This window comes from Salvelinus fontinalis, unplaced genomic scaffold (genome assembly GCF_029448725.1).
Source record: "Salvelinus fontinalis isolate EN_2023a unplaced genomic scaffold, ASM2944872v1 scaffold_0334, whole genome shotgun sequence".
NCBI classification, from domain to species: Eukaryota; Metazoa; Chordata; class Actinopteri; order Salmoniformes; family Salmonidae; genus Salvelinus; species Salvelinus fontinalis.
Genome location: NW_026600543.1, coordinates 55,130 through 69,912, shown reverse-complemented (window position 1 = coordinate 69,912; position 14,783 = coordinate 55,130). Strand labels below are relative to the sequence as shown.

The 14,783-nt window shown below is 50.0% G+C and overlaps 1 protein-coding gene across 1 annotated transcript in view; it reads right to left on the bottom strand.

Moving 5' to 3' along the window:
- Nucleotides 1-227: 227 nt before the first annotated feature.
- The window catches only part of LOC129845668 (eukaryotic translation initiation factor 3 subunit B-like), a 35,635-nt gene continuing 21,079 nt past the window's right edge, over nt 228-14,783 (bottom strand). The window contains exons 10-18 of the mRNA XM_055913539.1: nt 8,446-8,656; nt 7,431-7,524; nt 6,759-6,884; nt 5,811-5,889; nt 4,799-4,937; nt 4,181-4,306; nt 3,649-3,835; nt 2,883-2,992; nt 228-864 (exon numbers count right to left, since the gene is read on the bottom strand). Of these exons, the coding sequence (XP_055769514.1) occupies nt 2,895-2,992; nt 3,649-3,835; nt 4,181-4,306; nt 4,799-4,937; nt 5,811-5,889; nt 6,759-6,884; nt 7,431-7,524; nt 8,446-8,656 (1,060 nt within the window). The 3' untranslated portion in view covers nt 228-864; nt 2,883-2,894. The remainder of the gene's footprint in view (nt 865-2,882; nt 2,993-3,648; nt 3,836-4,180; nt 4,307-4,798; nt 4,938-5,810; nt 5,890-6,758; nt 6,885-7,430; nt 7,525-8,445; nt 8,657-14,783) is intronic.

Here is a 14,783-nt window from a genome sequence, read left to right as displayed (position 1 = left end):
CCTCATTATATCCCTTTACATCCACAATAAACTAAAAAACCCACCACACGTTCCCATTGCAAGACACCGTGAAGACAGGACACCAGGTATGAACGGTACGATGCACTAATATACCTTTAGTTGAATGCACTGCCTGCACTACGTCACACCGGTAAATGAAGAAAACACACAACACTTTGTGAATAAAACAACCGTAAGCACATGTAAAAACCACAGACAAGAGGGAATGATTTGTCCGGCGTTTCTCTTTATTGACGTTGAAGATCAGGTGATAGTTGTGGTCTAGTATGACAACAACAACAATAACAACGTCAGGTAGTCTAAACGGAGGAGGATACCGCCACTTCAACACAGCACTACTACTACAACACAGCCTTGAACGTTTGGTCATCAGGAGAACACACTCTCTAGCCTCACACACACACTGACACGTCACACACTCCGTTCTCATCCCTCCCGGTGGTGGTGGTGTAACGGTCTCCGTCTCTTTATGGCAAGGTGTGACCGTTGCCACGGTAACGACGGTTAAGACGGCAAGGGGGTGTAGTCAAGATAAGAAGGATAGAAAGTGAGTGAGCGAGGATAAGATTATGAGAAAGGAAAAAAAAAACGACAGAATACTGTTCTATTTCAAAAAGTGGCAGAAAAAGACCAAGCTGTTAAAAAATAAAAAGAGTTTAAAAGTTGGTTTCCTCCCTCCCTCAGTTGCTAGCTTGCTGTAGTCGCTATACCACAAGGCACGCTTTGATGATGTCACAAAGAGAGAATGGTGGAACTCTGGCGACTCCCAAGATTCTCAGCGTAGTTTTCCCTCCTCCAGTCGACAAGGCAACGCCCCCCTCTAGTCCCCACGCAAAAACGGACCTGGAGAGGAAAGAGGGGGAGAGACCGTCAAAACCACAGCCAGGTATTGTGTGGGTTTGTGAGTGTGTGTGTGGGTAGTGTGTGTGTGTGGGTAGTGTGAGTGTGTGGGTAGTGTGTGTGGGTAGTGTGTGTGTGGGTAGTGTGAGTGTGTGTGTGGGTAGTGTGTGTGTGTGTGTGGGTAGTGTGTGTGTGTAGTGTGGGTAGTGTGTGTGTGTGGGTAGTGTGTGTGTGTGGGTAGTGTGTGTGTGTGGGTAGTGTGTGTGTGTGGGTAGTGTGGGTAGTGTGTGTGTGGGTAGTGTGTGTGTGGGTAGTGTGTGTGTGGGTAGTGTGTGTGTGGGTAGTGTGTGTGTGGGTAGTGTGTGTGTGTGGGTAGTGTGAGTGTGTGGGTAGTGTGAGTGTGTGTGTGGTGTGGGTAGTGTGTGTGTGTGGGTAGTGTGTGTGTGTGGGTAGTGTGTGTGTGTGGGTAGTGTGAGTGTGTGGGTAGTGTGAGTGTGTGGGTAGTGTGAGTGTGTGGGTAGTGTGAGTGTGTGGGTAGTGTGAGTGTGTGTGTGGGTAGTGTGTGTGTGGGTAGTGTGTGTGTGGGTAGTGTGTGTGTGTGTGTGTGTGGGTAGTGTGTGTGTGGGTAGTGTGTGTGTGTGGGTGTGTGGGTAGTGTGTGTGTGGGTAGTGTGTGTGTGTGGGTAGTGTGAGTGTGTGGGTAGTGTGAGTGTGTGGGTAGTGTGAGTGTGTGGGTAGTGTGAGTGTGTGTGTGGGTAGTGTGAGTGTGTGTGTGGGTAGTGTGAGTGTGTGTGTGGGTAGTGTGTGTGTGTGTGTGGGTAGTGTGTGTGTGTGTGGGTAGTGTGTGTGTGTGGGTAGTGTGTGTGTGTGTGGGTAGTGTGTGTGTGTGGGTAGTGTGTGTGTGTGGGTAGTGTGTGTGTGTGGGTAGTGTGTGTGTGTGGGTAGTGTGTGTGGGTATGTGTGTGGGTAGTGTGTGTGTAGTGTGTGTAGTGTGTGGGTAGTGTGTGTGTGTGTGTGGGTAGTGTGTGTGTGTGGGTAGTGTGTGTGTGTGTGTGTGGGTAGGTGAGTGTGTGTGGGTAGGTGAGTGTGTGTGGGTAGATGAGTGTGTGTGGGTAGTGTGTGTGTGTGGGTAGTGTGTGTGTGTGTGTGGGTAGTGTGTGTGTGTGTGTGGGTAGTGTGTGTGTGTGGGTAGTGTGTGTGTGTGTGTGTGGGTAGGTGAGTGTGTGTGGGTAGGTGAGTGTGTGTGGGTAGATGAGTGTGTGTGGGTAGTGTGTGTGTGTGGGTAGTGTGTGTGTGTGGGTAGTGTGTGTGTGTGGGTAGTGTGTGTGTGTGTGGGTAGTGTGTGTGTGGGTAGTGTGAGTGTGTGGGTAGTGTGAGTGTGTGTGGGTAGTGTGTGTGTGTGGGTAGTGTGTGTAGGTGTGTGTGTGTGGGTAGGTGTGTGTGTGTGGGTAGGTGAGTGTGTGTGGGTAGGTGAGTGTGTGTGGGTAGATGAGTGTGTGTGGGTAGATGAGTGTGTGTGTGTGGGTAGTGTGTGTGTGTGGGTAGTGTGTGTGTGTGGGTAGTGTGTGTGTGTGGGTAGTGTGTGTGTGTGGGTAGTGTGTGTGTGTGGGTATTGAGTGTGTGTGGGTAGTGTGTGTGTGTGGGTAGTGTGTGTGTGTGGGTAGTGTGTGTGTGTGTGGGTAGGTGAGTGTGTGTGGGTAGTGTGTGTGTGTGGGTAGTGTGTGTGTGGGTAGTGAATGTGTGGGTAGTGAGTGTGTGTGGGTAGGTGAGTGTGTGTGGGTAGGTGAGTGTGTGTGGGTAGGTGAGTGTGTGTGGGTAGGTGAGTGTGTGTGGGTAGGTGAGTGTGTGTGGGTAGGTGAGTGTGTGTGGGTAGGTGAGTGTGTGTGGGTAGGTGAGTGTGTGTGGGTAGGTGAGTGTGTGTGGGTAGGTGAGTGTGTGTGGGTAGATGAGTGTGTGTGGGTAGATGAGTGTGTGTGGGTAGGTGAGTGTGTGTGGGTAGGTGAGTGTGTGTGTAGGTGTTACCTGCGTAGGGGATTACTCTCCGAGGGGAATGATTTCTTCGTTGATAAAAAACTCGATGGTCTCCTCCTCCCAGTCATCTGTGTTACTGTCCAGCTCATCAGTGTCCACTCCTAGAGACAGAGAGAGGTCAGGGGTCAGAGGCTTAGTAAGCCTGGTCCCGGGCCAGAACAGCCCACAGGGGGGGGGGGTAACATCCCATCTCCCTGTTTCTGTAGCGTGAGGCAGTTGGATGGAAGTGTCTGGGCCGTCATAGGTGGAGACGGAGGGTTAAGACGGGGGTTTATAGGTGGAGACGGAGGGTTAAGACGGGGGTTTATAGGTGGAGACGGAGGGTTCATAGGTGGAGACGGAGGGTTTATAGGTGGAGACGGAGGGTTCATAGGTGGAGACGGAGGGTTCATAGGTGGAGACGGAGGGTTTATAGGTGGAGACGGAGGGTTTATAGGTGGAGACGGAGGGTTTATAGGTGGAGACGGAGGGTTTATAGGGGGAGACGGAGGGTTTATAGGGGGAGACGGAGGGTTCATAGGTGGAGACGGAGGGTTTATAGGTGGAGACGGAGGGTTCATAGGTGGAGACGGAGGGTTCATAGGTGGAGACGGAGGGTTTATAGGTGGAGACGGAGGGTTTATAGGTGGAGACGGAGGGTTTATAGGTGGAGACGGAGGGTTTATAGGTGGAGACGGAGGGTTTATAGGGGGAGACGGAGGGTTTATAGGTGGAGACGGAGGGTTTATAGGTGGAGACGGAGGGTTTATCTACGTACCTCCTCGGAGCTGCAGGCGGGCGGTTTTCTGGTGGTCGTGTTGTAGCAGGGCAGCCTCCCGGTAGGTACGGTAGTCCTCCATCATGCTCCTCCTCTTGTCCACCAGCTCCTTGGAGGCCTTCGACTGGCTCAGACGATCCTTCTGCTCAAAGATCTTAGAGTACTTCTTCAGGTCCTTCTTGATCACCTGGGGAACGTGTCAAAACCCAGAAGAAGACATGTTATACGTAGCAACAATACTGTCAAGGGTCCCGGCTAAGCCCACGTTATACGTAGCAACAAGACTGTCAAGGGTCCCGGCTAAGCCCACGTTATACGTAGCAACAAGACTGTCAAGGGTCCCGGCTAAGACCACGTCATACGTAGCAACAAGACTGTCAAGACCAAGGCTCTTTCAACACACAGGAGTTAAGACAGAAGTCACTACTTGTCCAGTCACTGAACGAGTTTTGGATTCTATTGGTTTAAAACAACTTTGATACCAGAGCAAATACCCTTTATAAATACTGTGGCCACACACACAGGTACGTACCTTGATGACGTCCTGTGTGAGCAGGGTAGCAGGACGAGGTCTCCAGAGTAGCTGACAGAAGCGGTCCTTGTTATTCTTCTGGAGGAGACGACCCTGGAAGGTCCACAGCCAGTAGGCATTGTCCACCTGATGGAGAGACAACCCCTTTTTAAATCCCCCTGATACGGCTCAGATAAACACACAACATTGTAAAAAGGACATGAGCAGAAGCAGAAGGGATTTGTGAAGTTGTGTCTGTGTCTGTTGTGGTACAAACCTTCATTTTGTTGAACCTCCGTTTAAAAAACATCACAGTAGGAATTTATTCCCTGTGTGTGTCAGGTGTGTGTGGTGTGTGTGTGTGAGGTGTGTGTGTGTGTCAGGTGTGTGTGTGAGGTGTGTGTCAGGTGTGTGTGTGTGTGTGAGGTATGTGTGAGGTGTGTGTGAGGTGTGTGTGAGGTGTGTGTGAGGTGTGTGTGAGGTGTGTGTGTGTAAGAGGTGTGTGTGTGAGAGGTGTGTGTGTGAGAGGTGTGTGTGTGAGAGGTGTGTGTGTGTGTGAGGTGTGTGTGTGTGTGTGTGTGGTGTGTGTGTGAGGTGTGTGTGAGCTGTGTGAGGTGTGTGTGTGTGAGAGAGGTGTACCTTGTGACTCCACCAGGACACAGAGGTGACCAGGTATCGTCCTGTAGGGTCCCACTCTACATCAGAAGCCATGTAGTGTTCAACCATGTTCATCATGGTGCAGTCAGAGGTATCCACAAACGCCAGGGCCCCGTTCATACTGGAGGAGAGGACAGGGTTAACACAGGGCCCCGTTCATACTGGAGGAGAGGACAGGGTTAACACAGGGCCCCGTTCATACTGGAGGAGAGGACAGGGTTAACACAGGGCCCCGTTCATACTGGAGGAGAGGACAGAGTTAACACAGGGCCCCGTTCATACTGGAGGAGAGGACAGGGTTAACACAGGGCCCCGTTCATACTGGAGGAGAGGACAGGGTTAACACAGGGCCCCGTTCATACTGGAGGAGAGGACAGGGTTAACACAGGGCCCCGTTCATACTGGAAGAGAGGACAGGGTTAACACAGGGCCCCGTTCATACTGGAAGAGAGGACAGAGTTAACACAGGGCCCCGTTCATACTGGAGGAGAGGACAGAGTTAACACAGGGCCCCGTTCATACTGGAGGAGAGGACAGAGTTAACACAGGGCCCCGTTCATACTGGAGTAGAGGACAGGGTTAACACAGGGCCCCGTTCATACTGGAGGAGAGGACAGGGTTAACACAGGGCCCCGTTCATACTGGAGGAGAGGACAGGGTTAACACAGGGCCCCGTTCATACTGGAGGACAGGGTTATCACAGGGCCCCGTTCATACTGGAGGAGAGGACAGGGTTAACACAGGGCCCCGTTCATACTGGAGGAGAGGACAGGGCTAACACAGGGCCTCGTTCATACTGGAGGAGAGGACAGGGTTAACACAGGGCCCCGTTCATACTGGAGGAGAGGACAGGGTTAACACAGGGCCCCGTTCATACTGGAGGAGAGGACAGAGTTAACACAGGGCCCCGTTCATACTGGAGGAGAGGACAGGGTTAACACAGGGCCCCGTTCATACTGGAGGAGAGGACAGGGTTGACACGGGGTTCTTGTACCTCCTGAGTCCAGCCAGCACCATGAACTGTCCCTGAGGACTCCAGAAGATGCTGTTGGCCTGCTGCTTGTCAAACATCTCTGGAGAAAGGAGGGGGAGGAGAGGAGGGGGGAGGAGAGGAGAGAGGAGAGGGGGAGGAGAGAGGGGGGAGGGGAGGAGAGAGGGGGGAGGGGAGGAGAGAGGGGAGGAGGAGAGGAGAGAGGGGAGGAGAGAGGGGGGGAGGAGAGAGGGGGGAGGAGAGAGGGGGGAGGAGAGGAGAGAGGGGGAGGAGAGGAGAGAGGGGGAGGAGAGGAGAGAGGAGGGGGAGGAGAGAGGAGGGGGAGGAGAGAGGAGGGGGGGAGGGGAGGAGAGAGGGGAGGGGGGGAGGAGAGGGGAGGGGGGGAGGGGAGGAGGGGGGGAGGGGAGGAGAGAGGGGGGGAGGGGAGGAGAGAGGGGAGGAGGGGAGGAGAGAGGGGAGGGGGGGAGGAGAGAGGGGAGGGGGGGAGGAGAGAGGGGAGGGGGGGAGGAGAGAGGGGAGGGGGGGAGGAGAGGGGGAGGAGAGGAGGGGGAGAGAGAAGGGGAGAGGAGGGGAGGTGGAGGAGAGAGAAGGGGGGGAGAGAGAGGGGGGGAGAGAGAGAGGAGAGAGGGAAGGAGAGAGGGAAGGAGAGAGGGGGGAAGAGAGAGAAGGGGGGAGGTGAGAGAAGGGGGAGGAGTGGAGTGAGAGAGAAGGGTGAGGAGTGGAGTGAGAGAGAAGGGTGAGGAGTGGAGTGAGAAGGGGGGAGGGAGAGAGAATGTTACAGTAAATCTGGAAGCTGGCTGTATTACAGTACCAGACTGTGTTGTTTACCAAACGACTGAATAACGACATCTGACAACAGTAGAGACGGAATAACGATCCTTCTAGACATTACAGAGTCAATGTTTATAAAGGTTCCTCTCTGTGATATTTTCAGGTAAACGTTGTACTTACTGATGAGTTCTATCTTCCCGTTGTTCTTGACGTGGTAGAACGAGGCGTTGATTCTGGGAGATTCACCGTGCAGGACGGCAAACTTACTGCCGTTAGGCTCCCACGCAAACGCTATGATGCTCTCAGCTAGAGGACGACAACACTGTTACTGTACCTAGTGGTGTTACCGCACCTGGCGGTGTTACCGCACCTGGCGGTGTTACCGTACATTATCAGTGGGGGTGTCTGTCCGTCTTGTCAGAGCGGGGGGTGTCTGTTGTCAGAGCGGGTGGCGCAGTGGTCTAGGGCACTGCATCGCAGTGCTAGCTGCGCCACCAGAGTCTCTGGGTTCGCGCCCAGGCTGTCGCAGCCGGCCGCAACCGGGAGGTCCGTGGGGCGACGCACAATTGGCATAGCGTCGTCCGGGTTAGGGAGGGTTTGGCCGGTAGGGATATCCTTGTCTCAGTATGTAAAATGTAATAAAAAAAAATGTATGCACTCTACTGTAAGTCGCTCTGGATAAGAGCGTCTGCTAAATGACTAAAATGTAAATGTGTCTGTCAGAGCGGGGGGTGTATGTCCGTCTTGTAGAGAGGGGGGTGTCTGTCCGTCTAGTCAGAGCGGGGAGTGTCTGTCCGTCTTGTCAGAGCAGGGGGTGTCTGTCCGTCTAGTCAGAGTGGGGGTGTATATTACCAGTTTTAGATTCCGGGTCTCCCTTCATCTCCACCACGTCAACAGGAACCTGCTTCTCTCTCATCCTGAAGATCTCAAAGTTGGTCACCACACCCTGAGAGGAGGAGAGAACGAGAGGAGAGGACAGACAGGAGGAACGATAGAGGAGGAGAGGACATACAGGAGGAGAGGACATACAGGAGGAGAGGGGGAACGATAGAGGAGGAGGACAGACAGGAGAAGAAGGGGAACGATAGAGGAGGAGGACAGACAGGAGGAGAGGGGGAACGATAGAGGAGGAGAGGACATACAGGAGGAGAGGGGGAACGATAGAGGAGGAGAGGACAGACAGGAGGAGAGGACAGACAGGAGGAGAGGACAGACAGGAGGAGAACGGGAACGATAGAGGAGGAGAGGACAGACAGGAGGAGAACGGGAACGATAGAGGAGGAGAGGACAGACAGGAGGAGAACGGGAACGATAGAGGAGGAGAGGACAGACAGGAGGAGAACGGGAACGATAGAGGAGGAGAGGACAGACAGGAGGAGAGGGGGAACGATAGAGGAGGAGAGGACAGACAGGAGGAGAGGGGGAACGATTGAGGAGGAGAGGACAGACAGGAGGAGAGGGGGAACGATAGAGGAGGAGAGGGGGGACGATAGAGGAGGAGAGGGGGGACGATAGAGGAGGAGAGGGGGGACGATAGAGGAGGAGAGGGGGGACGATAGAGGAGGAGAGGGGGGACGATAGAGGAGGAGAGGACAGACAGGAGGAGAGGGGGAACGATAGAGGAGGAGAGGACAATGAGAGAATGACAGAGGATGAGAGGACAGAGAAAAAGGAGACTTGTAAATGAGGTTAAACATCAAAGCAGTCACATTTACCCTCCCTCTTTTCTCCTCCCCCCTTCACTAACCTGCGTTCCTTTAGGTGTCCGGTCCACCTTGACACAGAGGTAGTCTCCCTGTCTCTGCCAGTGCAGTTTACAGTCGACCACATTTACCCTCCCTCTTTTCTACCGCTCCCCTTCACTAACCTGCGTTCCTTTAGGTGTCCGGTCCACCTTGACACAGAGGTAGTCTCCCTGTCTCTGCCAGTGCAGTTTACAGTCGACCACATTGAAGAGGTTCCTGACTCTGATCTCCTGTCTGGAGGGAAGCTGCATCAGAGTCACTCTGGCCGGGATGTCTTTGTCCTCGGGTACCCAGAACGCTATGATGTTATCACCTGGGGACCAGGAGAAGTCCCTGTAGAGGAGAGGAGAGGATTAATACACACACACACACCACTATGATGTTATCACCTGGGGACCAGGAGAAGTCCCTGTAGAGGGGAGGAGAGGATTAATACACACACACACACCACTATGATGTTATCACCTGGGGACCAGGAGAAGTCCCTGTAGAGGAGAGGATTAATACACACACACACACCACTATGATGTTATCACCAGGGGACCAGGAGAAGTCCCTGTAGAGGGGAGGAGAGGATTAATACACACACACACACCGCTATGATGTTATCACCAGGGGACCAGGAGAAGTCCCTGTAGAGGAGAGGATTAATACACACACACACACCACTATGATGTTATCACCTGGGGACCAGGAGAAGTCCCTGTAGAGGGGAGGAGAGGATTAATACACACACACACACACCACTATGACGTTATCACCTGGGGACCAGGAGAAGTCCCTGTAGAGGGGAGGAGAGGATTAATACACACACACACACCGCTATGATGTTATCACCAGGGGACCAGGAGAAGTCCCTGTAGAGGAGAGGATTAATACACACACACACACCACTATGATGTTATCACCTGGGGACCAGGAGAAGTCCCTGTAGAGGGGAGGAGAGGATTAATACACACACACACACCACTATGATGTTATCACCAGGGGACCAGGAGAAGTCCCTGTAGAGGGGAGGAGAGGATTAATACACACACACACCGCTATGATGTCATCACCTGGGGACCAGGAGAAGTCCCTGTAGAGGAGAGGATTAATACACACAGACCGCTATGATTATTCTAACTAGTCTCTGTATGCTGTCTGACAGGTGGTATTCCTCTAACTAGTCTCTGTCTGACAGGTGATATTCCTCTAACTAGTCTCTGTATGCTGTCTGACAGGTGATATTCCTCTAACTAGTCTCTGTATGCTGTCTGACAGGTGGTATTCCTCTAACTAGTCTCTGTATGCTGTCTGACAGGTGGTATTCCTTTAACTAGTCTCTGTATGCTGTCTGACAGGTGGTATTCCTCTAACTAGTCTCTGTATGCTGTCTGACAGGTGATATTCCTCTAACTAGTCTCTGTATGCTGTCTGACAGGTGGTATTCCTTTAACTAGTCTCTGTATGCTGTCTGACAGGTAGTATTCCTCTAACTAGTCTCTGTCTGACAGGTGGTATTCCTCTAACTAGTCTCTGTATGCTGTCTGACAGGTGATATTCCTCTAACTAGTCTCTGTCTGACAGGTGGTATTCCTCTAACTAGTCTCTGTATGCTGTCTGACAGGTGATATTCCTTTAACTAGTCTCTGTCTGACAGGTGGTATTCCTCTAACTAGTCTCTGTATGCTGTCTGACAGGTGGTATTCCTCTAACTAGTCTCTGTCTGACAGGTGATATTCCTCTAACTAGCCTCTGTCTGACAGGTGGTATTCCCCTAACTAGTCTCTGTCTGACAGGTGGTATTCCTCTAACTAGTCTCTGTATGCTGTCTGACAGGTGGTATTCCTCTAACTAGTCTCTGTCTGACAGGTGATATTCCTCTAACTAGTCTCTGTCTGACAGGTGGTATTCCCCTAACTAGTCTCTGTCTGACAGGTGGTATTCCTCTAACTAGTCTCTGTCTGACAGGTGGTATTCCTCTAACTAGTCTCTGTATGCTGTCTGACAGGTGGTATTCCCCTAACTAGTCTCTGTCTGACAGGTGGTATTCCTCTAACTAGTCTCTGTATGCTGTCTGACAGGTGGTATTCCTCTAACTAGTCTCTGTATGCTGTCTGACAGGTGGTATTCCTCTAACTAGTCTGTCTGACAGGTGGTATTCCTCTAACTAGTCTCTGTATGCTGTCTGACAGGTGATATTCCTCTAACTAGTCTCTGTCTGACAGGTGGTATTCCTCTAACTAGTCTCTGTCTGACAGGTGATATTCCTCTAACTAGTCTCTGTCTGACAGGTGGTATTCCTCTAACTAGTCTCTGTATGCTGTCTGACAGGTGATATTCCTTTAACTAGTCTCTGTCTGACAGGTGGTATTCCTCTAACTAGTCTCTGTATGCTGTCTGACAGGTGGTATTCCTCTAACTAGTCTCTGTATGCTGTCTGACAAGTGATATTCCCCTAACTAGTCTCTGTATGCTGTCTGACAGGTGGTATTCCTCTAACTAGTCTCTGTATGCTGTCTGACAGGTGATATTCCTCTAACTAGTCTCTGTCTGACAGGTGGTGTTCCCCTAACTAGTCTCTGTCTGACAGGTGGTATTCCTCTAACTAGTCTCTGTATGCTGTCTGACAGGTGATATTCCTCTAACTAGTCTCTGTCTGACAGGTGGTATTCCTCTAACTAGTCTCTGTATGCTGTCTGACAGGTGATATTCCTCTAACTAGTCTCTGTATGCTGTCTGACAGGTGGTATTCCTCTAACTAGTCTCTGTATGCTGTCTGACAGGTGATATTCCTCTAACTAGTCTCTGTCTGACAGGTGGTATTCCTCTAACTAGTCTCTGTATGCTGTCTGACAGGTGGTATTCCTCTAACTAGTCTCTGTATGCTGTCTGACAAGTGGTATTCCTCTAACTAGTCTCTGTCTGACAGGTGATATTCCTCTAACTAGTCTCTGTATGCTGTCTGACAGGTGGTATTCCTCTAACTAGTCTCTGTATGCTGTCTGACAAGTGATATTCCCCTAACTAGTCTCTGTATGCTGTCTGACAGGTGGTATTCCTCTAACTAGTCTCTGTATGCTGTCTGACAGGTGGTATTCCTCTAACTAGTCTCTGTATGCTGTCTGACAGGTGGTATTCCTCTAACTAGTCTCTGTCTGACAGGTGATATTCCTCTAACTAGTCTGTGTCTGACAGGTGGTATTCCTCTAACTAGTCTCTGTCTGACAGGTGGTATTCCTCTAACTAGTCTCTGTCTGACAGGTGATATTCCTCTAACTAGTCTCTGTATGCTGTCTGACAGGTGATATTCCTCTAACTAGTCTCTGTATGCTGTCTGACAGGTGGTATTCCTCTAACTAGTCTCTGTATGCTGTCTGACAGGTGGTATTCCTCTAACTAGTCTCTGTCTGACAGGTGGTATTCCTCTAACTAGTCTGTCTGACAGGTGGTATTCCTCTAACTAGTCTCTGTATGCTGTCTGACAGGTGGTATTCCTCTAACTAGTCTCTGTATGCTGTCTGACAAGTGGTATTCCTCTAACTAGTCTCTGTCTGACAGGTGATATTCCTCTAACTAGTCTCTGTATGCTGTCTGACAGGTGGTATTCCTCTAACTAGTCTCTGTATGCTGTCTGACAGGTGGTATTCCTCTAACTAGTATCTGTCTGACAGGTGGTATTCCTCTAACTAGTCTGTCTGACAGGTGATATTCCTCTAACTAGTCTCTGTCTGACAGGTGGTATTCCTCTAACTAGTCTGTCTGACAGGTGATATTCCTCTAACTAGTCTCTGTCTGACAGGTGGTATTCCTCTAACTAGTCTGTCTGACAGGTGATATTCCTCTAACTAGTCTCTGTCTGACAGGTGGTATTCCTTTAACTAGTCTCTGTCTGACAGGTGATATTCCCCTAACTAGTCTCTGTCTGACAGGTGGTATTCCTCTAACTAGTCTCTGTATGCTGTCTGACAGGTGGTATTCCTCTAACTAGTCTCTGTATGCTGTCTGACAGGTGGTATTCCTCTAACTAGTCTCTGTCTGACAGGTGATATTCCTCTAACTAGTCTCTGTATGCTGTCTGACAGGTGGTATTCCTCTAACTAGTCTCTGTATGCTGTCTGACAGGTGGTATTCCTCTAACTAGTCTCTGTCTGACAGGTGGTATTCCTCTAACTAGTCTGTCTGACAGGTGATATTCCTCTAACTAGTCTCTGTCTGACAGGTGGTATTCCTTTAACTAGTCTGTCTGACAGGTGATATTCCTCTAACTAGTCTCTGTCTGACAGGTGGTATTCCTTTAACTAGTCTCTGTCTGACAGGTGATATTCCCCTAACTAGTCTCTGTCTGACAGGTGGTATTCCTCTAACTAGTCTCTGTATGCTGTCTGACAGGTGGTATTCCTCTAACTAGTCTCTGTCTGACAGGTGGTATTCCTCTAACTAGTCTGTCTGACAGGTGATATTCCTCTAACTAGTCTCTGTCTGACAGGTGGTATTCCTCTAACTAGTCTGTCTGACAGGTGATATTCCTCTAACTAGTCTCTGTCTGACAGGTGGTATTCCTTTAACTAGTCTCTGTCTGACAGGTGATATTCCCCTAACTAGTCTCTGTCTGACAGGTGGTATTCCTCTAACTAGTCTCTGTATGCTGTCTGACAGGTGATATTCCTCTAACTAGTCTCTGTCTGACAGGTGATATTCCTCTAACTAGTCCCTGTATGCTGTCTGACAGGTGATATTCCCCTAACTAGTCTCTGTATGCTGTCTGACAGGTGATATTCCCCTAACTAGTCTCTGTATGCTGTCTGACAGGTGATATTCCCCTAACTAGTCTCTGTCTGACAGGTGATATTCCTCTAACTAGTCTCTGTATGCTGTCTGACAGGTGATATTCCTCTAACTAGTCTCTGTCTGACAGGTGGCATTCCTCTAACTAGTCTCTGTACGCTGTCTGACAGGTGGTATTCCCCTAACTAGTCTCTGTATGCTGTCTGATAGGTGATATTCCTCTAACTAGTCTCTGTCTGAGAGGTGGTATTCCTCTAACTAGTCTCTGTATGCTGTCTGACAGGTGGTATTCCTCTAACTAGTCTCTGTCTGAGAGGTGGTATTCCTCTAACTAGTCTCTGTATGCTGTCTGACAGGTGATATTCCCCTAACTAGTCTCTGTCTGACAGGTGGTATTCCTCTAACTAGTCTCTGTCTGAGAGGTGGTATTCCCCTAACTAGTCTCTGTATGCTGTCTGACAGGTGATATTCCTCTAACTAGTCTCTGTATGCTGTCTGACAGGTGATATTCCTCTAACTAGTCTCTGTATGCTGTCTGACAGGTGATATTCCCCTAACTAGTCTCTGTCTGACAGGTGGTATTCCTCTAACTAGTCTCTGTCTGACAGGTGATATTCCTCTAACTAGTCTCTGTCTGACAGGTGGTATTCCCCTAACTAGTCTCTGTATGCTGTCTGACAGGTGATATTCCTCTAACTAGTCTCTGTATGCTGTCTGACAGGTGATATTCCCCTAACTAGTCTCTGTCTGACAGGTGGTATTCCTCTAATTAGTCTCTGTATGCTGTCTGACAGGTGGTATTCCTCTAACTAGTCTCTGTCTGACAGGTGATATTCCTCTAATTAGTCTCTGTCTGACAGGTGATATTCCCCTAACTAGTCTCTGTATGCTGTCTGACAGGTGGTATTCCTCTAACTAGTCTCTGTCTGACAGGTGGTATTCCTCCAACTAGTCTCTGTATGCTGTTTGACAGGTGATATTCCTCTAACTAGTCTCTGTCTGACAGGTGGTATTCCTCTAACTAGTCTCTGTCTGACAGGTGATATTCCTCTAACTAGTCTCTGTCTGACAGGTGATATTCCTCTAACTAGTCTCTGTATGCTGTCTGACAGGTGGTATTCCTCTAACTAGTCTCTGTCTGACAGGTGGTATTCCTCTAACTAGTCTCTGTATGCTGTCTGACAGGTGGTATTCCTCTAACTAGTCTATGTCTGACAGGTAGTATTCCTCTAACTAGTCTCTGTATGCTGTCTGACAGGTGGTATTCCTCTAACTAGTCTATGTCTGACAGGTAGTATTCCTCTAACTAGTCTCTGTCTGACAGGTGGTATTCCTCTAACTAGTCTCTGTATGCTGTCTGACAGGTGATATTCCTCTAACTAGTCTCTGTCTGACAGGTGATATTCCTCTAACTAGTCTCTGTATGCTGTCTGACAGGTGATATTCCCCTAACTAGTCTCTGTCTGACAGGTGATATTCCTCTAACTAGTCTCTGTATGCTGTCTGACAGGTGATATTCCCCTAACTAGTCTCTGTCTGACAGGTGATATTCCTCTAACTAGTCTCTGTATGCTGTCTGACAGGTGGTATTCCTCTAACTAGTCTCTGTATGCTGTCTGACAGGTGGTATTCCTCTAACTAGTCTCTGTCTGACAGGTGATATTCCTCTAACTAGTCTCTGTATGCTGTC